The following is a 27046-nucleotide window of genomic DNA, read 5'->3' as shown; positions in this document are numbered from 1 at the left end:
TCTTAGTGTTCCCATTTGTTTTCATAAGAGCTGAGCGGATAAATATTTCTTTCTAAATCTTCTCTGAGAGCTGCAACGTTCCAGTCTTGTTTACCTCGAAGACGCCAACCTGGCAAATTTATCTTGCAAAGAAAATATGTACCGCCTGCACCAGATGTATTTTCTGCTTTCAGTGACATAGCCTACAGCACATCTCCTCAGGAAACTGTTAGATTACGGTGGTCTAACACTGATCCGTCACCACTCCGAAATGTCCAAATTTTAATACATGCTGTAACGCTTTACGGACTACTCGTGTTTCATTGTCTCTCAAAGAGGATGTTTACAGTCTTTTTCAAGATGCTAAAGTGGCGTGATAAAAGAGCTGCACATTGAGACCACTGTCAGCTGTGGATGAAATCATTGTATAGGCCTTTTGAGAGGTTCCTTGTGTTGAGCAGACCTTTCCAATTCAACCTATTGTTCTTGGGCCTTGTGGGCATTGTTTTTCCACACAGTGCCCATCTGTTCTTGAGGTCCTGGAACTGCCTCGCTGTTGACCCAACAGCTTGAAGAGAAGAGGAGGAGAAGAGGAGACCCCACATCACAGAAAGGAGAGGAGGAGAGACCCCACATGACCCTACATCACAGAGAGGAGAAGAGGAAAAGGGAGGAGAGAGGAGGAGGCGAGGAGACCCTACATCACAGAGAGGAGAGAAGAGGAGGAAACGGGAGGAGAGAGGAGGAGGTGAGGAGACCCTACATCACAGAGAGGAGGAAAGGGGAGGAGAGAGGAGGATGCGAGGAGACCCTACATCACAGAAAGGAGGAAAGGGGAGGAGAGAGGAAGAGGTGAGGAGACCCTACATCACAGAGAGGACGAAAGGGGAAGAGAGAGGAGGAGGCGAGGAGACCCTACATCAAGGAGAGGAGAGGAGGAAAATTGGAGGAGAGAGGAGGAGGTGAGGAGACCCTACATCAAGGAGAGGAGAGGAGGAAAAGGGAGGAGAGAGGAGGAGGTGAGGAGACCCTACATCACAGAGAGGAGGAATGGGGAGGAGAGAGGAGGAGTTGAGGAGACCCTATATCACAGAGAGGAGGAAAGGGGAGGAGAGAGGAGGAGGCAAGGAGACCCTACATTGTGGAGAGGAAGAGGAGACCCCACGTCACATAGTAGAGGATGAGAGGAGGAAGAGAGGGTAGGAGAATAGAGTACATGAGGAGGAGAGGAGACCCCACAACACAGATAGGAGAGAAGGAAGGAGGGAGAGGAGGAAGTGGAGGCATGTCTGGGTTTCTGACCTCTACAGAGCTTCTGTCTTCCCTCTGTTGAGCATCTCATGCAATTTTCCAATCTTTGTTGGACAATTGGAGCCATTACTCTTCAACTGTTGAGAAAATGAAGGGTTGCATCTTATCATGTATAGCTATATAAATTGTCCCTGTGCTCCACATAAGTATGCCATGAAGCCTGACATTATAGCCATATTTGTCACCAAGGGAAGACATTATCACCTAAATACATTAGAATGAAATCTCCACAAAGTACCTTAAATCTAAACCATCCAGGTCAACAACATAGACCACAGTACTACCTCTCCTTTTGCCCTCATGGCCAGCCAGGGAAATGGGGAGATCTGAATGCTGGAAATAATTTCCCTATGGCTCCTCTCCTCTATCCAAGCCTTCGTATTGCATTGGACCAGTATCAATTATTCCTAAATGATATAAACAAATATTATTCCCATCATGGGCTGGGGGAGGCAGAACAGCCAGCTCTGCTCCTCGTGGTTATGAATGAGTCTGATTGTTAATGTTAATGTGAGAGGCCCTATAATGTTCTACTGGGGCTGTATGTCACTCATCACATCTGGGGGGGCTGCTATACTGACAGTCCAGGGTCTGAGGTAAGGCTACAGCTCAACACACATCCACAGCATGAAGATATGGTTTAAACTTTGGACCCTCCACAACTTCACTCCAGACGTCATTAGAGAGGCCATATGAAACAAGACAGGAGCCAATATGAATTCCACTGCAAAAAAAAGAAGTGGTGTATAACAACGTAATAAAACATTTTATCACACATATCAAAATCACACAAAAGAGGTTGACTGGTTCAGAGCCAAATCAAATCTTGTTGTACAGCACACAATCATTATCTCCTGCAATAAAGGTTCTGTGAATCTGGGTCTAGGATGGGCTGTGTCCCAAATGGCACCCTATTCCCTAGGTAGTGCACTGCTTTTGACCAGGCCCCATAGAGCTCTGGTCCAAAGTGCCTGGTCAAACGTGGGAATAGGGTGACATTTGGAATGCAACCCTAGTGTGTATTGTTGACATACATCAGTCCCCTGCATCTTGATGGAGCAACCAGATTACATGGAGTAATCTTGCCAGGAAAGAAGAGAGGAGGGGAGGGGCCATGCAGCTGGAAGCTGTAATGAATTAGATGATTCAGGGAAAGAGATGGCTGGATTGGGATGGGATGCCTGGATCTGATTGGATTACAGCACAGTGCCTTTTGTGCTCAATGAAACCATCTACAATCATATAAAAGATCCACAGCATGATGGTGTAAGATACAAGATGGTAGATACTGTACATTTCTGCAAAACAATTTGATAATGAAATAAACAAATAGGATCTATCATACCTAGGTACATGTATACAAAAAGTAGCCTTTTTACTGTAGGCTTAGCTATACATTGGCTGAAATAAATACATCATTTAGGATAGATTCCAATGGTAACAACTCTGTAGCTACGGTGTGCTCAGTTGGAACATATTGATTAGTACAACACTTTTCCTTTAAGACTACTTTCACTGAGTCTACTTTCTGTTATCATAATCATGTTGATAACCCAGCCAAATAGGCTATTTCTCATAACAACACATGGAAACATTGCAACGTCAGCAAAGACTGGCCTACACTTTATATACTAGCCTACACTTTATATACTAGCCTACACTTTATATACTAGCCTACACTTTATATACTAGCCTACACTTTATATACTAGCCTACACTTTATATACTAGCCTACACTTTATATACTAGCCTACACTTTATATACTAGCCTACACTTTATATACTAGCCTACACTTTATATACTAGCTTACACTTTATATACTAGCCTACACTTTATATACTAGCCTACACTTTATATACTAGCCTACACTTTATATACTAGCCTACACTTTATATACTAGCCTACACTTTATATACAGTGTCTATCATAAGTATTTACCCTCTTTGGATTTATTCACATTTTATTGTGTTACAAAGTGGGGATTAAAATAGATGTAATAATTTACTGATATATCTTGATTATATAAGTATTCACCCCCGAGTCAATACATGTTAGCAACACCTTTGGCAGCCATTACAGCTGTCAGTCTTCTTGGGTAAATCTCTAAGAGATTTGCAAACTTTGATTGTAAAATATTGGCCTATTATTATTTTCTAAGTTCTTCAAGATCAAGGATCTACTCTTGCCATAGATTTTCAAGATTTATGTTAAAAGTGCAATTTAGCAACTCCAGTGTAGATTTGGCCTTGTGTTGTGGGTTAGTGTCCTCCTGAAAGATTAATTTACCTCTAGGATTTTGCCTGTGCTTAGATCAATCTGGTTTATTTTTATCTTGAAAAGCTCCCCAGTCTTTGTTGATGTCAAGCATACCCATACCATGATGCAGCCACCACCAGGCTTGAAAATAAGGATGTAGTTACTCAGTGATGTGTTGTGTTGGATTTGACACAAACATAAGGCTTTGCATTTAGGCCAAAAGGTGTATTCCTTTGCAAAGATCTTTTGCAGTATTGCTTTAGTTATGCTATTTAACTTTATGATGCATGTTTTGGTATATATTTTTATTCTGTATATTTGTATTCTTCTTTTCACTTTCATTTAGGTCATTATTATGGAGTCACTACAATATTGTTGATCCATCCTCAGTTTTCTCCTGTCAAAGCCATTGAACTCTGTAGCTGTTTTAAAATCCCCATTGGCCTCATGGTAACATCCCTGAGCCATTTCCTTCCTGTCCTGCAGCTCAGGTCAGAAGGACGACTGTATATTTTATGTGTCTGCCTGGTTTAATACATCGTCCACAGGATAATTATTAACTTGACCATGCTTAAAGAGATATTCAATGTTTGATTTTTTCTTGTTGCCCATCCACCAATCATTGTCCTTCATTGGCTTCATGAGACAAGTTGGTGCCGAAGATGGACGCCCTGTTGCTAGCTCCCAGTCAACTTTGCAGTCTTTTGTTTCTTTTAGTGTTATTGTGTACTATTTGAGTAGACAGTTTCTACATTCTTATAAAAAAAAGGTGCTATCTAGAACCTAAAAGGGTTATTCGACTGTCCCCATAGGAGAACCCTTTGAAGAACCCTTTTTGGTTCCAGGTAAATCCGTTCCACAGAGAGTTCTACATGTAACCCAAAAGAGTTCTACCTGGAACAAAAAAAGGGTTTTAGCTGAAACAGAAAAAGGGTTATCCTGTGGGGACAGCCGGAGAACCGTCTTTTTCTAAGAGTGCAGTATTATTTCCTATGACCTACAAGCTTGTTTCTTTTGTATTTTTTGCTTACATTTAGTTTATTTGTGTACTAGTAACATAAGAATTCACTGCACGCGCTATAAAACCTGCTAAACTGTGTACGCAACCAAAAAAAATTAGATTTGAAAAGCACCCTGGTCTTCGTAGTTGAATCTGTGCTTGAAATTCAATACATGACTGAGGGACCTTACAGATGTATGGGGGACAGAGGAAGGGGCAGCCTTTCAGAAATCATGTCAACCCCTATTATTTCACACAGAGTGAGTCCATGTAATTTATTTTGTGATTTGTAAAGCCAAATTTTACTCCTGAACTAATTTAGGCTTGCCTAAACAAAGGGGGTGAATACTTATGGAACAACTTTATCTTAGTTCATTCATTTTTATTCATTTGAAAAAATGTGGAGCAAATGTGGAGCATTCTCTTATAACTTTGACATTATTAAGTATTCTGTGAAAAAAATCCAAAGCATTTTATGATACCCACTGTCAAGCACTGACCTTACTGACCTCAGGGTGTGACGAGGGTGGTATGTGTGTTTTTCTTGTCTAGGGTTTTTGTATATCTATGCGGTTTTGGTATGTCTAGGTAAATGTAGGTCTATGGTGGCCTGAATTGGTTCCCAATCAGAGGCAGCTGTTTATCCTTGTCTCTGATTGGGGATCCTATTTAGGTTGACATTTTCCATTTTGGTTTTGTGGGTTATTGTCTATGTGTAGTTGCATGGCAGCCCTTGGTGTAATTAGCGTCAGGTTATTTTGTTTAGTGTTCTTTGTTTATTAAAGAAGAATGTACCCACTGTATTGGATACCCACTGTATGTTGAGGGAGCTCGCAAATATTTATTTATTAATTTCACCTTTATTTAACCAGGTAGGCAAGTTGAGAACAAGTTCTCATTTACAATTGCGACCTGGCCAAGATAAAGCAAAGCAGTTCGACACATACAACGACACAGAGTTACAAATGGAGTAAAACAAACATACAGTCAATAATACAGTATAAACAAGTCTATATACGATGTGAGCAAATGAGGTGAGATAAGGGAGGTAAAGGCAAAAAAAGGCCATGATGGCAAAGTAAATACAATATAGCAAGTAAAACACTGGAATGGTAGATTTGCAATGGAAGAATGTGCAACGTAGAAATAAAAATAATGGGGTGCAAAGGAGCAAAATAAATTAATTAATTAAATACAGTAGGGAAAGAGGTAGTTGTTTGGGCTAAATTATAGGATGGCTATGTACAGGTGCAGTAATCTGTGAGCTGCTCTGACAGTTGATGCTTAAAGCTTAAAATAAGCATTTCCTTGCACCATTTTCGCTGTATCCTGTGCATATGGCGAATAAACTTGATTTGATTTTCACCTACACAGTATGTTAGGCTTTATTGTTATGTTTTCTGCCCAAAACTTCTGTAGTAACACAGGGGTAACTGAGGCTGCAATGTCAAGGCAGGAAAGGAGAGAGCTGAGGATATTAATCAGGCAGCCACCATTGGCAGCCCAGGCCACCACGATGATCACACACATAAATAACAGGCCAAGCAGTGGGGCTACACAGAGGACACACAAGGGCAGGGAGGCAAAAGGCCAGCCATTGAATTAGAAGGCAATTTAGAGTTAAACGAATCCCATCTGCAACTCAGATTTATTGGACAGCGACAGGGTTTGTCTGGTTGATAAACCACTAGTTCAGTTCCAACAAAATTAAAAACAAACTGATATATCTAAATAAACAGGTGAACTTGCTAAAACAAATATGTTGTTTGATCTGGAACTAACAGAGTATGACGGAAGTTAGAGGTAGTTTCCCAAGCCAATGCTAATTTGGAATTAGAGCAATGACTGGAAGTCTACAGGTACGCTTTTTTATTTTCCTCTAGGACATCAGGCATGTGATCTACATTGGCATGTATTCATGGATGCCAAGGCAAGCCAGGCTTCCCCCAAATGTATTTTTTTTTAAATACATACAATAATTTATCTTTCATCTCTCTGTGTTTCATAATTGTCCTTCAATTCATCAGAGGCTGAATGTATCTCACAGGAGAAAGCATCCGAGCGAGCAAAACAGAGCCCACCTGTCTCTGTATGTACAGCCCATCTATCTGATGCTGTCTGGTCAAAAAGAGTATTACATTGTTCCCGCCGTAATATTGAATGCAAGGGAAGCCAGCGAGCATTTGGCCTCCCTTGATGAAAAATTATACAATAAAAAGTGTCAAGCAAAGCCAATTTGGATTTGGCTTCACACCAATCACATCACATCAAAAGCCAATATCATTGACAGAAAAAATGTGCATTGTTCCATCTCCTTATTGTCCTCCGGTGGCTAGCTGGCTAAAATTGGCCCTTTCCTGAATTAGCCATTGAGAACGGGATCTAGACTTGTGCTTTTACTTAATTATCCGTACTGGACAATGATTATAATGGTGACTCTAATCCAACCATAAATTCATACATTGTGCCTCTGGCCTGAGAGGATTTAAGTTCAATATGTAGCTAGATGTAGTAGGCTAATGTTAGCTGGCTTAATCGTTGCCCATGAATGGAAGTTAGGCAAGCAAGCATTTTAGCCAGGTAGCCTAGAACAACAAAAAGTTAAAGCATGTACTGTATAATAGAGTCATAGCCCATTTCGGCAACACAAGAGAGATTAGGATGGCATTGGCATTTCTCTACAAGCAGGGTGAGTCAACATGCTTTTTTCTGCCTATATGCTGACCACACTGCTCGCTTCACGTGTGCGAGTGTTACAAAATAAATGTACACATGCATTTTATTCAATCATTGCACCCACACTGCTTGCGAGCGTCTATGTAGCCATTCGGTAAAATAGAACTTGGTTCTATTTGTGATGCTTGACGCAATGCAAGTCCCGCCTCTCCCATCTCCTTATTGGTTTTTAGTATCATATACCCAGGTGCCATCTCCTCATTGGTTTTTAGGAGCATATACCCACGTGGGTGATTGAAAGATGAACTGAGGTCCATACTCCAGTCGGTAGTGGTAATGCACCTTAAAGTTGGTTGCCAACCACCATATCAAGTCCAAAGAAGAAGATTTATCCTGAAGGAGAAGAGAGTACTAGAAACAAACTCGGTTTACCCTTTTATCTGTGAATTAATTGTCGGAGTAGAGGACCTTGCTGTTGCTAGCTAATTTGTCCTGAGATATAAACATTGGGTTGTTATTTTACCTGAGATGCTAAAATAACAACCCAATGTTTATATCCCAGGACAAATTAGCTAGAAACAGCAAGCTAGCTAGCTAAATTGCCATAAATGTTTAATGCATTTTGACCTGTCCCCAAATCAATATAGTTGGTTCAGAGTTGGTTTTGATATTATTCATGCATCCTTTTTAATATCCATCCAACCTTTTTATGAGAGTAAAGTACATGTCAAATTAAAAATGTCATGACAGGCCTGATGAAAGTTTCGTTACACTTTCCAAATATCGACAAAACAAAATAAACTACAAAAGGTGGGATATTTTTGTGTTGGTAAAATGAATTATGCTAGAAATGTCAGTGGAAACACTTATGCAGAAATATTGATATAATAATCATCCTATCTATGTAAACTTGGAGTCACACAATGTCAATGTTGTGTGGTCCTCCCACTACAACGTATCAGGAAAGCATGCAGTTTATTAAGCTACAGATGATATAAATTATGCTGAACTTTACAGGATGGTGAAAGTGCAAGGTGATGAGGTTGATGCTTGACAAATAAAATTAATATCCCTCTAGTGTCCACAATGATAACAGTAATAATAATAATAATAGTAAAGAACAAGAAGGCCGCACACTGTTAAAGTTACAATGAAGCGGTGAATTGGGAGCTTTAACAGTGTGTGGGCCTTCTCGTTCTTTACTAGTATTCTTTCTTATGACCACATACTTTTCATAATAATTATAATAATCTCCTCATGTAGGCTATACATGCACTCTAGCGGACAGATAACGCTGTTGGCTAGAGCACACGTGACAATACTAAAGTGGGCACACACTGTATTATGCATCACCTTTTGTGAGAAAACCATCAGTAGAGTTGAAAATACAATGGAAATCCATGGGGATTTAAGTGCAAAATGTATTTTTATGTGCACTACGTCATGACACACAGCCTTTTATCAGCAAAATGTCAATTTGATGGAAACATCTCTGGTGGGAAAATGTGCATAATGTTTTCATGCAGATTTTTGAATATTTACATGAAAATATGTCACCAATTGGATGGACACCTACTGTGTCTCTCATTGTCTCGGCCTTAGGCCTATATCACAGTGGCAAGGCATATGAACTAACAGGATTTATAGTGCAAACAATGCAATAAGGCTTTTTTTCTGGCTCTGCTTCCCCAGTGATTTTACCCATGCACCGTTTCTTGTTGTCAATGGTGTGCTCTTTTTCAGGCAACCATGTAACCTAGTGGGCACATTATTTCAACCTGAGATAGGCTAAGGACTAGATGTGCTACATGAGTTCCATGTTTGTCTCTGTTGAAAGTTATAACACCTGCCAGTGTCACATACTTGTGCTGTGTGTGTTAAGGTGCACGTATGACTTTAAATGATTATGCGTCCAAATGAGGCATCCGAAATGCGCTTGCACAGTCTGTCTCACCGGAAGTGATTCCCATGCTCAGACGAGGTCAAAATGGCGACTTGCTACATGTGAAGAGGACATAAGGGAGCCGGCTTTATGCTACAAAAACATGTACAAATCGACATGTAGCAGACTCACAGGTGAACACATAGATAATGGGCTTATCTTTCTGATGCACCCGAATAAAATGTTAATTTACTGTGCTTTTGCTGGTCGAAAATACCAACGTTTGCTCGGTTAGGTAAGCTTGCTAACATAAAACTGTTAGCTATGTACCGGTATGTTATGTATATGTCTGTCAGTTAGCAATGCTGCATGACCTTCGATTTAATCCAGCCAATGTGTGCCAATCTACTCTCGATTCATCTAGTCATTTGACATATCGCTATACACATCGTGTGGTGTTGCAGTGCCAGCACCAAATCCGTCAACTGTACTTTGCGTTGAAGAGTTATCTAGCTAGCAAATGCTAGCACTATAACAAGTTGCTGATGTTAGCTGGGCTGTCTGTAACTCGATACCCCATTAACGATAATATCTTCTGCCCATGTGTATTTGTTAAGCGCCCCGACGCTTGGTCTAAACATTTAACACGCATCGTTTGCGGTACGGTTTGGGAAACATAAGGAGCGTATCTTTATCAGGGAGAAAAAAATAATAAAAAAGCTACATTACACACCTTTCTATAATGTTACTGTTCCTACACGGCATATTTCCATCTGACAGTTTTTGTTTAGGAAACAGTGGCATACAGTACCTGTGCTAACGTTAATTACAGTGCCTTCGGAAAGTATTCAGACCCTTGAGCTTTTTCAACATTTTGTTTAGTTACAGCCTTCTAATATAACCGATTAAATCAAGTAATCCTCATCAATCTGCACACAATACCCCATAATGACAAAGCGAAAACAGGTTTTTAGAAATGTTTGCTGATTTTGTTAAATAAAAAAACAGATATGTAATTTACATAAGAATTCAGACCCTTTGCCATGAGACTCGAAATAGAGCTCAGGTGCATCCTGTTTTCATTGATCATCCTTGATGTTTCTATAACTTGACTGGATTCCACCTTTGGTAAATTCAATTGGTTGGACATGATTTGGAAAGGCACACACCTGTCTATATAAAAGTCCCACAGTTGACAGTGCATGTCAGAGCAACAACCAAGCCATGAGGTCAGGGAGGTGACCAAAAACCTGATGGTCACTGACAGAGCTCTAGAGTTTTTCTGTGGAGATGGGAGATTCTCCCAGAAGGACAACCATGGTCACCTCCCTGACCTCATGGCACTCCACCAATCAGGCCTTTATGGTAGAGTGGCCAGACGGAATCCACTCCTCACAATAAAAGGCACATGACCGCCTGCTTGGAGTTTGCCAAAAGGCACCGAAAGACACTGACCATGAAAAACAAGATTCTGTGGTCTGATGAAACCAAGATCGAACTCTTTGGCCTGAATGCAAAGCATCACGTCTGGAGGAAACCTGGCACCATCTCTACGGTGACGCGTGGTGGCAGTATCATGCTGTGGGGATGTTTTTCAGCGGCAGGGATTGGGAGGCTAGTTGGGATCGAGGGAAAGATGAATGGAGCAAAGTACAGTGAGATCCTTGATGAAAACCTGCTCAGGACCTCAGACTGGGGTGAAGGTTCACCTTCCAACAGGACAACGACCCTAAGCACACAGGCAAGACAACAAGAGAACGAGAGGCACCTTTTCATTATAATGTTGAAGAAAATGCGTTCCTAGCGTGTAAGGAATGTGTTTGCTGGCCTAATAAATTCTAGCCAGCTAGCTAATGTTTATAATTATTTTTGGCTACACTTATGCTAACCCGTTTGCGGTCCTTTTAGCGTTGCTGGCTAGTTAGCTACAGTATTTGGCTACTACCGTCAGTGTTTATCATATTTTGCCTATTCCATCATTTGTAGAATGCATACTGGCATTTGATTATAGCGCGGGAAAAGGTAATGTGGACACGGTAGACACATTTTATATGTAGGTGTAGAGGCATTACTCGTTCGGAATTCTATGATCAGAACTTTGTGATCAGAATACTAAAGCTGCATGAACTGTTAAGTCTAGACATGGCTTGAGGTGTGGCTAAGGTGTCTGTGGTTCAGGGCAGGGTTCTGGAATTATTTCAGCCTCCTGAGTTTGAAGAGACGCTGTTGCGCCTTCATCACACTTTGTAAAGGGACCATTTCAGGTCGTCAGTGATGTGCACACCACGGAACTTTAATCTTCTGACCCACTCGTCTGCAGCCCCATCGATGTGGATGGGGCGTGCTCTGTCTGCTGTCTCCTGTAGTCCATGATCAGCCACTTTGTTTTGGCACTCACATCCTCCCTGTCATCAGCAAACTTAATGGAGTTGGGGACGTGCTTGGTCATGGAGTCGTGGGCGAACATGGAGTGAAGGAGGGGGCTGAGCACGTACCCCAGGGGGCGCCCGTTAGAGAATGACCGAGAATATATTGGGCCGATATTATACTTTTTCTAATCTATAGTCCCTTTTTATATAGCAAAACTGCTGCTATACCAGCCGCCACTCACCGTCTGTGCCATGTGTACCTCAATGCCTAGGAATGTCTAGCTGGGAAAATCAGCAGAAAGCGTCAAGCTAACTCATTCTCCAACAGAGATGTGATGTATTGAGAAGTGGATGAATTGGCACAGTGACCAAAATCAAATCAAACTCCTGTTGCAAATGATAGGTTTAGTTAATTCACGAATAATAAAGCTTGTGTCGAACAGGTTCGGATATGCATGCAATAAGAAAGCTAGCAAGCTAATGAAATGGCTATGTGACCTGTTAGCAAAGATTACGATAACTATCCCTTTCATCTGTGGCGTTAACTAGCTAGCATTATTAGCTACTATGCTAGCTAGCTGGTTAGGTGATTGTGGTGCTAAGATATCAGATATGATCTAATAGCTAGCTAATGTTAGCTGGTTAGTATTTTGAACATGCACCATTTTCGGCAACGAGCCATCTGACTTGCCAGTGTAACTTTAGCTATTTAATGGTGTACTGATCTGACCAGTAGCAATTGTATCCGTAAATTGACAGTTGATAGTCGGATTAGATTGTCGTAATAGGGACAGAAGTGTCTTAAAATGCAGAAATAAATATTGATATTGATTTGGCCCCCCTTTGCTGCTATAACAGCCTCTACTCTTCTGGTAAGGCTTTCCGCTAGGTGTTGGAACATTGCTGCAGGGATATGTGCATTAGTGAGGTCAAGCACTGATGTTGGGCGATTAAGCCTAGCCCGCAGTCAGCATTGCAATTCATCCCAAAGATGTTCATTCTGTCAGGGTTCTGTGCAGGCCCGTCAAGTTCTTCCACACCGATCTCAACAAACCATTTCTGTATGGACCTTGCTTTGTACACAGAAGGGCAACTGTAACAGGAAAGGTCCTTCCCCAAACTGTTGCTACAAAGTTGGAAGCACCAAATCATCTAGAATGTCATTGTATGCTGTAGCGTTAAGATTTCCCTTCACCGAAAGTAAGGGGCCTAGTCCGAACCATGGAAAACAGCCCCAGACTATTATTCATCCACCAAACTTTACAGTTGGCACTATGCATTGGGGCAGCTAGCGTTCTCCTGGCATCCGCCAAAACCAGATCTTTCTGTCAGACTGCCAGATGGTGAAGCGGGATTCATCACCCCAGAGAACGCGTTTCCACTGCTCCGGAGTCTAATGGCGGCGAGTTTTACATCACTCCAGCCAACGCTTGGCATTGCCCTTAGGCTTGTGTGTGGCTGCCCATTTCATGAAGTTCCTGACAAAATAATGATTGTGCTGACGTTTCTTCCAGAGGCTGTTTGGATGTCTGTAGTGAGTGTTGCGACAATGGACAGACAATAGTGACATGCTTCTGCACTCGGCAACCCCGTTGTGTGAGTTTGTGTGGCCTATTAGGAATTTATACACTTGTCAGCAACGGGTTTGGTTCAAATAGCCGAATCCAGAAATATGAAGGGGTGTCCACATACTTTTGTATGTGTAGTACCAGTCAATAGTTTGGACACTTACTCATTCCAGGGTTTTTCTTTTTACTATTTTCTACATTGTAGAATAATAATGAAGACATCAAAACTATGAAATAACACATGGAATCATGTAGTAACCAAAAAAGTGTTAAACAAATCAAAACCTATTTGAGATTCTTCAGCTGCCTTGCCAGCTTTGCAAACTTGTGGCATTCTCTCAACCAGCTTCATGAGGTAGTCACCTGGAATGCATTTCAATTAACAGGTGTGCCTTGTTAATTTGTGGAATTTATTTTCTTCTTAATGTGTTTTGAGCCAATCAGTTGTAAAGATAGCACTATTTGGTACAAGACCAATTCCATATTATGGAAAGAACCGCTCAAATAACCAAAGAGAAACAACAGTCCATCATTACTTTTAGACATGAAGGTCAGTCAATCCGGACAATTTCAAGAACTTCACATTTTTCTTCAAGTGCAGTTGCAAAAACAATCAAGCACTATGATGAAACTGGCTCACATGACGACTGCCACTGAAAAGGAAGACCCAGAGTTAGCTCTGCTGCAGAGGATAAGTTCATTAGTTACCAGCCTCAGTTTACATCCCAAATAAATGCTTCAGTTCAAGTAAAAGACACATCTCAACATCAACTTTTCAGAGGAGACTGCGTGAATCAGGCCTTCTTGGTCGAATTGCTGCCATGAAACCACTTCTAGGGCACTAATAAGAAGAGACTTGGTTGGGGCAAGAAACACGAGCAATGGACATTAGACTGTTGGAAATCTGTCCTTTGGTCTGATGGGTGCAAATTTGAGATTTTTGGTTCCAACTGCCGTGTCTTTGTGAGACGCAGAGTAAGTGAACGGATGATCTCCGCATGTGTGGTTCCCACCGTGAAGCATGGAGGAGGTGGTGTGGGTGTGCTTTGCTGGTAACACTGTCAGTGATTTATTTAGAATTCAAGGCACACTTCACCAGCATGGCTACCACAGCATTCTGCAGCGATAATTTCTTTTTCAACAGGACAATGACCCAAAACACACCCCCCAGGCTGTGTAAGGGATATTTGACCAATGAGTGTGATGATGGAGTGCTGCATCAGATGACCTGGCCTCTACAATCCCCCAACCAATTGAAATGGTTTGGGATGAGTTGGACTGCAGAGTGAAGGAAAAGCAGCCAACAACTGCTCAGCATATGTGGGAACTCCTTCAAGACTGTTGGAAAAGCATTCCTTATAAAGCTGGTTGAGAGGATGCAAAGAGTTTGCAAAGCTGTCAAGGCAAAGGGTGGCTACTTTGAAGAATCTCAAATATATGTTGATTTTGACACTTTACTACATTATTTCTTAGTTTTGATGTGTTCACTATTCTGCAATGTAAAATAAAGAAAAACCCTTGAATGGGTAGGTGTTTCTAAATATTTGACGTGTGTGTATAGATAGATCTCTCTCACATGTAAAGTGTTGGTTTCATGAGCTACACAAAAAGCTTGTTACCCCAAAAAAAATTGCGCATATTTGTTCATACCTGTTAGTGAGCATTTCTCCTTTGCCAAGATAATCCATCCACTTGACAGGTGTGGAATATCAAGAAGCTGATTAAACAGCACATGCAGTTTTGTCACACAATGCAACAGATGTCTCAGGTTTTGCGGGAGCGTGCATTTGGCATGCTGACTGCAGGAATGTCCACCAGCACTGTTACCAGAGAACTGAATGTTCATCTCTCTACCATAAACCGCTTCCAATGTCGCTTTAGAGAATTTGGCAGAGCGCCCAACCGGCCTCAACTGCATGCGGTTGGGTGTGCGAGCGGTTTGCTGATTTTCAACACTGTAAACAGAGTGCCCCATGGTGGCGTTGGGGTTTGGGATGGAATAAGCTACGGAAAAGAACACAATTGCGTTTTAGCGATGGCAAATTGAATTAATAGAAATACCGCGACGAGATCCCGAGGCCCATTTCTTTTAAGGTGTGACCAACAGATGCGTATCTGTATTCCCAGTCATGTGAAATCCATAGATTAGGGCCTAATGAATGTATTTATATTGACTGGTTTCCTCATATGAGCTGTAAGTCTGTCAAATCTTTATTGTAGCAGGTTGTGTTTTTGTTCAGTTATTCTATATATTTTTTTACTACATCTTTGGGGAAGATTCAGTGTATTCGGCGCATGTGATAACTTAAACTATAGGCAGATTTGAGTCGTTCAGACAATGTTCGTTTTCATTTTTCCCCTCCTACCCTCACTGTTCATGTTTTAGATATTATGCACATTTATGGCTTGGTAGAAAATGTCATCGCCATTGAGCTAGTTCTCATAGTAGCAGGAAACTGCAGAAACTGATATGAGCGACGGTGAGAAATGTGATTGGATACCTCGCTCTATCCAATCGTAGCAGTTACTTCCCGCCCATTTCTTGACATATGGCTGAACTAGCCAATTGATTAGTTTCGAATTTCATCCTGGCAGCTGAGCTGTTTAGAGATGCGTCCTGACAGTGGGGGAATAAGAAAAGAAAAATCTGCCATCGCGGAAACTGACCACACGTTATCACTGAGCAATGAGAACATCTTTGACATTATGTTGGACCCTTTTCCACTGAGTAGATATTTTATATTCTCAAACTAAACTGAAAATGTTGAAGACAAACATGCATCAAACATGTATTAATGCATACATTTTGAAATCAAACAATACATTAACTCATTGTTTTTTACCAAACGACATAATGGTTATAATTGTATTTGAATGCTAAATCTCTTGATAAACTAGGTCAATTTATATGGCATAGGCCTACTCACAATACATGTGAATGCATATTCAGTAGGAGTATGTATAAGTGAAACAACTCAGACCGCTGCACCACTCGGGAGCCCAAGGCACTGCCTCTCGGTGCAAGAGGCGTCACTGCAGTCCCTGGTTCGAATCCAGGCTGCATCACATCCAGCCGTGATTGGGAGTCCCATAAGGCGGCGCACAATTGGCACAGCATCGTCCGGGTTTGGCCGGGGTAGACCATCGTAAATAAGAATTTGTTCTTAACTGACTTGCCTAGTCAACCTTCTTTAATTAATACATTAATAAATAAATAAATAACAGCTGTGCATATGTCCTTCCACAGGGGCGTGACATGCTGGAGTGACGCTTCTCTATGCAAATGTTGATCAGTAGGCTGTACAGAAGGCAAGCAGTTTGGCTCTCGAACGGAAGGCAAGCAGTTTGGCTCTCGAACGGAAGGCAAGCAGTTTGGCTCTCGAACGGAAGGCAAGCAGTTTGGCTTTCGAACGGAAGGCAAGCAGTTTGGCTCTCGAACGGAAGGCAAGCAGTTTGGCTCTCGAACGGAAGGCAAGCAGTTTGGCTCTCGAACGGAAGGCAAGCAGTTTGGCTCTCGAACGGAAGGCAAGCAGTTTGGCTCTCGAACGGAAGGCAAGCAGTTTGGCTCTCGAACGGAAGGCAAGCAGTTTGGCTCTCGAACGGAAGGCAAGCAGTTTGGCTCTCGAACGGAAGGCAAGCAGTTTGGCTCTCGAACGGAAGGCAAGCAGTTTGGCTCTCGAACGGAAGGCAAGCAGTTTGGCTCTCGAACGGAAGGCAAGCAGTTTGGCTCTCGAACGGAAGGCAAGCAGTTTGGCATCTGTAGCACCATAGACTCCACCGATCAGCCAAAACAAGCTTAACTCAATGCATACACATACTCCTATTGAATATGCATTCGCATATATTGGTAGTAAGACTATGCCATCTAAATTTCCCTAGTTTATCAAGAGATTTACGATTCAAACAAAATTATTACCGTTATGTAATTTTGGTAAAAACAAAGTAAAATGTATTGTTTGATTTGAAAATGTATGTAATGCATACATGGCTGTCTGGGAAATGTTTGTCTTCAACATTGTCAAATGTCATTTTGAATTTCGTCCTAAAATATTGTCCATCGGTTTCCTAGACCCCCGAGGATCAGCGTGGCGGAGGTGTTGTTGCCTACGTTCACCACATGGGCTTGGCCTGTCAGGAAGTCCAGGATCCAGTTGCACAGGGAGGGGTTTGGGCCCTGAGCTTAGTGATGGGCTTGGACTATGGTGTTGAAGGCTGAACTGCATTCTTACATGGTATTCCTCTTGTCCAGGTGGGTTAGGGCATTGTGTAGTGCAATGGCGGTTGCATTGTACGTGGACCTGTTGGGGCAGTATGCAAATTGTAGTGGATCTAGGGTGTCAGGTAAGATGGAGGTGATATGGTCCTTAACTGGCCTCTCGTCTCGTGTTTGAGCTGTTGAATTGTGACTCCACTTTGTCTCTACTGACGTTTTGCCTCTTTGATTGCCTCATAGTTCTTCCAGAGCCGATTAGCTTTTAAACAAAACCATGTAAAGTCCTTGGACTATAGGGACTAATGTTAGGCTCTTTTAGTCCATTGTTGGGCTAGCCTCTGTTATAGCAGAGAAGCATAAATTACTTTTCTAGCAAGCCCAAAACAGTGGGCATTTCGGTCAGATGATGCATATTCATGTCATGAACAGGGTTGTTTTGTGTTTTTAGGTCTGGTTGGTGTGAGTGTGAACCAGAAACTATTTGGTAGAAATGCCATTAGAAATCACAAGAGTGCTCGCAGCCTCATCCAGATGTCCAGGAGAGACCCATCACAATGGATTCACCACCTCAACTTCTTGAAGCGCCAGGTAAGTCGCATCCTGCCCATTTTATCAGGCAACAACAACACTGTTTTGTAAGTGATAGGGCACAATCTAAGGACAGAATGTTGTCTATCATACCAATTGACTTCTCAGTCCATGCTCATGTAACCTAGTTGGCCTATATGTACCAGGTAATGTCAGGACATGTACACAGGATTAGCTGTATTACACTTGCAGCTGTATAGGCTATGTCATGGGCAGCCGCCACTTATTGATCAAAAAATAAGAGAACAACTAGCTCGATGTGTTACATGTTTTTGTCAGCTGCATGTTATGCCAGTGCCACCTAACCGTGTTGTGTGCCAATGTACAAGTATGACTTTCACTGCTTGTACTTTCGAAGGAGGAATATGTGCCAATAGAGCGCCTTTATCTTCACACCCACTATCTGCTCTACCCCCCTCTTCCCAGTATGTGATGAGGAGTAACAATGCCCTCTATCAGAGAGCTAAACCTAAGCAAACAGCCATCTTGACCGTCCTCGAGGACCATCGTGATGACGGCATGGACAGTCAGATCCGGCAAGTCCCAACCATCGACCATGTGCCTATGGTCACCGATGTCACACCACAGCCAGAGACCACAACCACAAATATGACTGCAACACCTGTCTCAAGTCCTGTCTCGACTGTGGCAGCACTTGCTGTGTTGAAACCTCCCTCCAGCAAGACTGTGTCACCACCACAGACAAAGGCTGTGTCCAATGCAGCTGAGTCTGGGACTGAGATGTTAGAGGTGCCCCATGTGCAGGTGGAGTCTGACGAAGCCAGGGAGGCTCGGCTGGAGAGGCAGTGGAAGGAGCTCAAGGTGGACCTGGCTGAGCTTCCAGATGTGTACGCCAAACTTTCCAAAATCAAACTCACAGGTATGTTAAGGACTAGGCTATGCATGCCAGACTACTTGGTAACCAAAATGAAGTCTTAATTGCTTAGTGATCAAACTTTAGCAAGCATTGACAGTGTTATGATTTTAGCCTTTTTTTTATTGTCTGTAAAACCAAAGGAACATGTATGAAAGCATGTCTTATTTTTAATCAAGCATGTGCACAATTTGGTCTATGGTATTGCTTCACCTTTCACAAAGATGGGAACTTGTAGCATTCGCTGCAAACTCGTCACTTTCCAGCGATATCCGCCATTTTGATTTCAAAATGGGTTGTCCACATGAATCGTGTAGATCCTAAGAAAAAAGGTTTGGTGTGGGGGGTATGTTTCTCGTATTGAAAATATTGACTGAGCACAGAATGAATCCTCACGCGTCCTTCAATGAGAATATCAGAGTTCAGAGCGGAATGTCCTATCAGAATGAGTGTTTTATCCAATATCTTCAAATTTAGGTGGCAGTTGCCGAATCAATATAATTATATATTTCTGGTGTTCCTTAAATTCGGTTTTGGTGCCTAACTTTTGGGAGCTGTGGTGGGGGGGGGGGGGGGGGGGCGTGTGACTGTGTAAAGTTGTCTGAAGAGTAGGCTAGTAATGGGGGTGGGGGGTCTAAATAACAGTTACGTAATGGATATTATTGTTGACGGTGTATCGTTTTGACTACCACAATATATATTTTCGCTAGTTAGCTTTACCTGCACCAAAACTCCATTATTTTTCCTTCATAGATTGTTCTCCATCTTCTTTTTAAATGGGAGCCGATTTTTTGTTTTCGGCACTTTTTTCCATGACTTTTTTTCTCATGACGCTTTCTTTTACCTCTGCAGCAGACATATGGTGAGCAATATGTTTGGAACATCGAATTGCAATTCATATCTCATCGGCAGCCAAGTATCATGATAATATCGTATCGTGAGGTTCCTGGCAATTCCGGGCCCTACTAAATATGGTTTCATATAGTGTTTTCTCCCCCTTACTGCCACAATGAAAATGCAGATCAATATGTGTTAATATTTTTGATTACATTCCTCCTGCCAAATCACAGGTAGGCCGTTGGATATGAGCAAATCGGCCATTTTCTGCAGTAGCCCATTCAATGTGTTGTATTGAGTAGAGGTGTGAATATCAGGGACCGGTTATTGTGTAGCACTGGTGCAGAATGTATAGAAAACTATCGTGATACTTGACCTTGTATCACATTGTTAGTAAAATGTTATCGTGACAACCCCACTCCGAAATTAACCAAACTTTCTAGCAGTTTACACAGAATTTTCTTGTGTTTCCGTGTCACCCTTTTCTGGCACTCACCAGTTTGCATTCCTGATCCTGTTCTGCCAGTAATTGCCCAAAGCTGTAGTCATATAATTGATATGGAAATTATGGTGGGTATTCAAGTATGATAAGCATGCATGTTGCTTGTGTGTGTAGGTATGATGTTGATATTATTGTCTGGTTGTTTCAGCATTAGTAGTGTGGACGGCAGCAGCTGGTTTTGCCATGGCTCCAGTGCCCTTTGACCCTGCCACCTTCTTCCTGGCATCCCTCGGGACAGGGCTCGCCTCCTGCACTGCCAACTCCATCAACCAGGTCAGTTGCGTCACAGCTGTGTGCGCGTGTGTCAAAATGGTCATGCAGAGTAGCCTGCCTGGGCATTCTTGGTTTGGTTTCAGACATGGTCTTGTTATTGCAGTGAGATGTGTCCATCGGTAAAGCACAATTAGCTGTGTATATAGGCCTGCTGTATTATTAATGCATGTATTATTGTGGACTATATCCCCTCCCCGTGATGAACTTTGTTTTACATGGAGAACAAAAGCCAAATCTTTGGTTTCTGGCACTGTATGGGGTGGTTATTAGCTCAAAACTTTAATGATTCTGCATTTAACATCTTCCCCTGGTCAACCCCAGACTTACAAAACATTAAAATCACTGTAATCGGTCCCGAGTGGTCAATTTTTTTACTTTTATTTCTCCCTCTTAAGTTGTTTCTCTGAAAGATGGATGAGGTCTCATTTCAACGGCTGGCAAGATTACAGTTGGGTTCTGAAACGCGTAATAGATTTTCATTGCACTTTACACAAACATGAACTCACTGGCTGACAGACATGCACACACACAGTACTGTCCCCTCGTCGTGCACTTCATGTTGTTCTACAAAACATTGCGGGAGCCATTGACAGCACCTTTGAACTTTTAGATAAATTCCTCTCTCGCTGCGTATCTAAAAAATGCATTAACAGGCGACTCAAACTGGAATACTGTTATTATTTGTCTGCTGAAGGCTTTTTTGTACCAAAAAATAAAGTGACCGCTGCGCCTGGACACTTAAAATGCCTGGAATAATCAGACCTTGCTGAGTGTTGACGCTGTGCGCTGGAATGCGCTCCATGACTTAAGAATATTAGTTTAATGGACAACCTCTCCCTCAGCCCTGGGTTGAACCCCAATTAGCTGCAGCCTTCTGCCTGTAATTTTTCCAGGGCCCTGATTACACTGCAGGTTCCTGCCCTAGGGGCCAGACAGCAGGGTTATGTTCACTCAGGTAGGCTCCAAACCGAAGAAAACCGACTAAAACAGGGAGGGACTAACCTGACCTAGTCCAATGAGAAATGCTTGTTTTTGTTGCAAAATGTGTTCGGTTGTAAAACCCTCCCTTAGCCCTAACACTAGCCCAGCCTTCAACAGCCAAGTTCCAGGCAGTGTCCCCTCTCTCGTTATTTTCTCAACCGGGTCACAATGAACGGAACTTATTATTTGTCCCAACAATCCAAAACTCTTGGACCTGACCTTTCCGTGCAGGCATGTAGTATTTTCTCTAGTCTAGTGTGTCATTGTCAGTGTGACATCTGTATGAATAGCGTCAATCCATCAAACAAACAAAAAATTGCATTGTCCCGTCAATGACTTCTTGGAAAGAAACTCTGACTGCCTTGCCCCTTCAATTTACCTCTTCACCCATCTACCTTACACTGGAGCAGGAGTGTAAAATATCCTATACGTTGACAATTATGTGTCCTTCTCTAAAAGCAGTGGCAGGTTGGTAGTCTCTAATCCCCAGCTGTAGGGCTCCAGGGCCCCAGCCCTGAGGAGTTCAGTGCTGAGAGATGGGAGAGGCGGTAGCGGCCGTACGTCCGTCCCTGTACGTCCGTCCCTGTACGTCCGTCCCTGTACGTCCGTCCCTGTACGTACGTCCGTCCCTGTACGTACGTACGTCCGTCCCTGTACGTACGTACGTCCGTCCCTGTACGTACGTACGTCCGTCCCTGTACGTACGTACGTCCGTCCCTGTACGTACGTACGTCCGTCCCTGTACGTACGTACGTACGTCCGTCCCTGTACGTACGTACGTACGTCCGTCCCTGTACGTACGTACGTACGTCCGTCCGTCCTGTACGTACGTACGTACGTACGTACGTCCGTCCCTGTACGTACGTACGTACGTCCGTCCCTGTACGTACGTACGTACGTCCGTCCCTGTACGTACGTACGTCCCCGTACGTACGTACGTCCGTCCCCGGACGGACGGACGTACAGGGACGGACGTACGTACGTACAGGGACGGACGGACGGACGGACGTACAGGGACGGACGGACGGACGGACGTACAGGGACGGACGGACGTACAGGGACGGACGGACGTACAGGGACGGACGGACGTACGTACAGGGACGGACGGACGGACGTACGTACAGGGACGGACGGACGGACGTACGTACAGGGACGGACGGACGGACGTACGTACAGGGACGGACGTACGGACGTACGTACGTACAGGGACGGACGTACGTACGTACGTACGTACAGGGACGGACGTACGTACGTACAGGGACGGACGTACGGACGTACGTACGTACAGGGACGGACGGACGGACGTACGTACACGGACGGACGGACGTACGTACAGGGACGGACGGACGGACGTACGTACAGGGACGGACGTACGTACAGGGACGGACGGACGGACGGACGTACGTACAGGGACGGACGGACGGACGGACGTACGTACAGGGACGGACGGACGGACGGACGTACGTACAGGGACGGACGGACGGACGTACAGGGACGGACGGACGGACGGACGGACGTACGTACGTACAGGGACGGACGGACGGACGTACGTACGTACAGGGACGGACGGACGTACGTACGTACAGGGACGGACGGACGTACGTACGTACGTACAGGGACGGACGGACGGACGTACGTACAGGGACGGACGGACGGACGTACGTACGTACAGGGACGGACGGACGTACGTACAGGGACGGACGGACGTACGTACAGGGACGGACGGACGGACGTACGTACGTACAGGGACGGACGGACGGACGGACGTACAGGGACGTACAGGGACGGACGGACGTACGTACGTACAGGGACGGACGGACGTACGTACGTACAGGGACGGACGGACGTACGGACGGACGTACGTACGTACAGGGACGGACGGACGGACGTACGGACGGACGTACGTATGTACAGGGACGGACGGACGGACGTACGTACGTACGTACGTCCGTCCGTCCCTGTACGTACGTACGTCCGTCCGTCCCTGTACGTACGTACGTCCCTGTACGTACGTACGTACGTCCGTCCGTCCCTGTACGTACGTACAGGGACGGACGGACGGACGTACGTACGTACGTACAGGGATGGACGGACGTACGTACGTACAGGGACGGACGGACGGACGTACGTACGTACAGGGACGTACGGACGTACGTACAGGGACGGACGGACGTACGGACGTACGTACAGGGACGGACGGACGGACGGACGTACGTACAGGGACGGACGGACGGACGGACGTACAGGGACGGACGGACGGACGTACAGGGACGGACGGACGGACGTACGGACGGACGGACGTACGTACGTACAGGGACGGACGGACGGACGTACGTACGTACAGGGACGGACGGACGGACGTACGTACGTACAGGGACGGACGGACGTACGTACGTACGTACAGGGACGGACGGACGTACGTACGTACAGGGACGGACGTACGTACGTACAGGGACGGACGTACGTACGTACAGGGACGGACGTACGTACGTACAGGGACGGACGGACGGACGTACGTACGTACAGGGACGGACGGACGGACGTACGTACGTACAGGGACGGACGGACGGACGTACGTACGTACAGGGACGGACGGACGGACGTACGTACAGGGACGGACGGACGGACGTACGTACGTACAGGGACGGACGGACGGACGTACGTACGTATAGGGACGGACGGACGGACGTACGTACGTACGTACGTACAGGGACGGACGGACGTACGTACGTACAGGGACGGACGGACGTACGTACAGGGACGGACGGACGTACGTACGTACAGGGACGGACGGACGGACGTACGTACGTACAGGGACGGACGGACGGACGTACGTACAGTGACGGACGGACGTACGTACGTACAGGGACGGACGGACGTACGTACGTACAGGGACGGACGGACGTACGTACGTACAGGGACGGACGTACGTACGTACAGGGACGGACGGACGGACGTACGTACGTACAGGGACGGACGGACGGACGGACGTACGTACGTACAGGGACGGACGGACGGACGGACGTACGTACGTACGTACGTACAGGGACGGACGGACGGACGGACGTAGGGACGGACGGACGGACGGACGTACGTACAGGGACGGACGGACGTACGTACAGGGACGGACGGACGTACGTACGTACAGGGACGGACGGACGGACGTAAAGGGACGGACGTACGTACGTACAGGGACGTACGTACGTACGTACGTACGTCCCTGTACGTCCGTCCGTCCCTGTACGTACGTACGTCCGTCCCCGTACGTACGTCCGTCCCCGTACGTACGTACGTCCCTGTACGTACGTCCGTCCCTTTACGTACGTACGTCCGTCCCTTTACGTACGTACGTCCGTCCCTTTACGTACGTACGTCCCTGTACGTACGTCCGTCCCTTTACGTACGTACGTACGTCCGTCCCTTTACGTACGTACGTACGTCCGTCCCTTTACGTACGTACGTACGTCCGTCCGTCCCTGTACGTACGTACGTACGTCCGTCCGTCCGTACGTCCGTCCCTGTACGTATCAAGTCAGCCGCTGTCATTCTTAATTTTCTTTATAGAAATTTGTTCGGGGCAAGGAAGGACTTGATGATTCATCTTTCATTTAGAGTACTAGATCTTTCTCCTTTCATCATCTCCTCCCAGCACAGTAGTCACCAGCAAGGCCTGATTTGGTTTTATTTTCCAGGTTTCCGTTTTTCGCTCTAAAAATCATTAGACCGACGTTAGCATTGTTTCTGTAGTGCTCATCTGATTGCAGTGTTTGCACGACAAATGGCCACTGGATTGACGCAAATGATCATGAGCTCATTCTAGTGGTAGACCAACACGCACACAGACACGGGCATTCCTGAGCCATTTCAGAAAGTTGAAGGAAAATACGAATCACTGATGCATTTTGTTTATGTCTTATGATAATCTTGGGCAAATTAATGCATTTTCTAATAAGTTAAAAACATTTGAGTTGATTTCCTACTAAGTTGAATCCATTTTTGAATTATGTTTTAATGTCTGGATTCTTTTGATTCCGTCCACCTTCTCCGCCAACTCAGTTTTTATTGGGTCCTAGAGGGGAGTGTGTGGCTGTAGTTTGGGTAGGCTTGAGGTGTGGGTTAGCTGCTGTTCTGAAGTGGGCAGAGTGGAACATGTGGACTTCCTTCAACCGGACATGAAGGGTAGTAGTCTAAGTTGTAGAGTTGGGAGGTAGTATTACAGTAGAGCAGGACAAATGGAATTCATGTTGATTTGTTTGATGTGTCTCCACTTTGAAGTCTTAATGGGCCCGCCAGTCAGGCCAGTGCATTATGGGTGGTGGCGGCGTGCACTTGGCCAACTGACAGTCATTTTTTCACGCTGGCAAAGAGACATACAGGGAGAAAATTGTGGATGAGGTAAAAATGCCATTGTCATTGGATCGCAGTAAATTGTCTTTGAAAGTAAATACAGAGCTCTTGTAGGACTGTCTTACCTCAACATGTTTTCCTCCCTTTTTTTATGTGGATGGCCTTGTTTTTTTCAGACCTTATGTAAGCAGAGCCCGCGTCTCCTCACGGTTCTGTCTGGAATCTGAGGGCATTAAATCTTTAGGCCAGGGCTTCTCTTTCTTGTGGCCAGCACCAGTTGTCAGACAGACCGGGGCTTCACTCCACACAAGGCAGCCCCTGTCTGCCTCCATGTTTCTTGTCTTTCTCAATGTCCCTCTGTGGTGACAGATCCCTGTGATGTCATCCGTTTTAATTGGCAAGATTGAGGGATTGAATGAAATGTAGTTTAAAGGGAAAAGAGCCACCTGGTTCAAGGAGGCCATTTCTTCCAGTTGGTGTCCCAAATGGGGCCTTTTTACCGTACATAATGCTCTACTTTTGACTATATAAGGAATGAGGTGCCATTTGGGATGCAGACCTAACCTTACCTATGCTGGTAGTATGCCTGCTCAATCATACTGGCTGGCCAGTGATACTTTCCTAAAAAAATATCCAATGAGCCCATAGAGCGATTAGGGTTTTACAGTATTTGTATTTGTTTCTCTAACAGGGTAACACAATTCTTAGACAAAAAGCCAGTTAATTACAAGTTGGTAGTTGCTCCACCTTTTAAAATATGTCTATGCACGTGACTGCCAAGTAGTTGTTGTTTTTTGCTTTGTTTGGAAAAGAATGTAATTTTCTTTTGTGTAATTACACACACACACACACACACACACACACACACACACACACACACACACTCACAGGCCTAGGGGTTGTCGTGTGACACGTAACACTGCGGTGCGCTGCCCCACACACTTTGCTTCCGTGGTGACTCTCTGATCCTCCGCTGTGTCGGCTTGACACACCGGATCATCTGTCAAGGTTTTGTCTCGTAAAAGAAACACACCCTCACCTGGGCGTAATTGATCTAAACACTTTGGTCGTCCATTTGGTTTTCATAATAAAACCAAAAGAAAGGGAGGGGTACGAAGAAAATTACACGTACATTTTTTTATACCTTTTGTTTATTTTTTAGATGTGGTGCCAAGTGTTTCTTTTCTTCAAGTAGTGCTACAGTGTCAGTGCAGTGGTTGGGCTTGATCAAAGCACACACTTCTTTTCTTGATTTGACAAATAAAACTACAGCTTCAAATCAAAGTAAGCCGAGGGTAGATCCCCCACTAAAGATCCACTTCCTATGAATTCCCCCGCCACCCTTTAATCCTTTAATGTGTTGGGCCCTGAAGACTGAATTGTCGGCAG

The 27046-nt window shown here is 44.5% G+C and overlaps 1 protein-coding gene across 1 annotated transcript in view; it reads left to right on the top strand.

The window, feature by feature from the left end:
* Nucleotides 1-9151: 9151 nt before the first annotated feature.
* The window catches only part of cox10 (cytochrome c oxidase assembly factor heme A:farnesyltransferase COX10), a 76690-nt gene continuing 58795 nt past the window's right edge, over nucleotides 9152-27046 (top strand). Inside the window, exons 1-4 of the mRNA XM_020460642.2 lie at nucleotides 9152-9299; nucleotides 17704-17843; nucleotides 18270-18723; nucleotides 20205-20329. Of these exons, the coding sequence (XP_020316231.1) occupies nucleotides 9269-9299; nucleotides 17704-17843; nucleotides 18270-18723; nucleotides 20205-20329 (750 nt within the window). The 5' untranslated portion in view covers nucleotides 9152-9268. The remainder of the gene's footprint in view (nucleotides 9300-17703; nucleotides 17844-18269; nucleotides 18724-20204; nucleotides 20330-27046) is intronic.

The sequence above is a fragment of the Oncorhynchus kisutch genome, linkage group LG25, assembly GCF_002021735.2.
Source record: "Oncorhynchus kisutch isolate 150728-3 linkage group LG25, Okis_V2, whole genome shotgun sequence".
NCBI lineage: Eukaryota > Metazoa > Chordata > Actinopteri > Salmoniformes > Salmonidae > Oncorhynchus > Oncorhynchus kisutch.
This window is presented reverse-complemented; position numbering and strand designations above follow the sequence as displayed.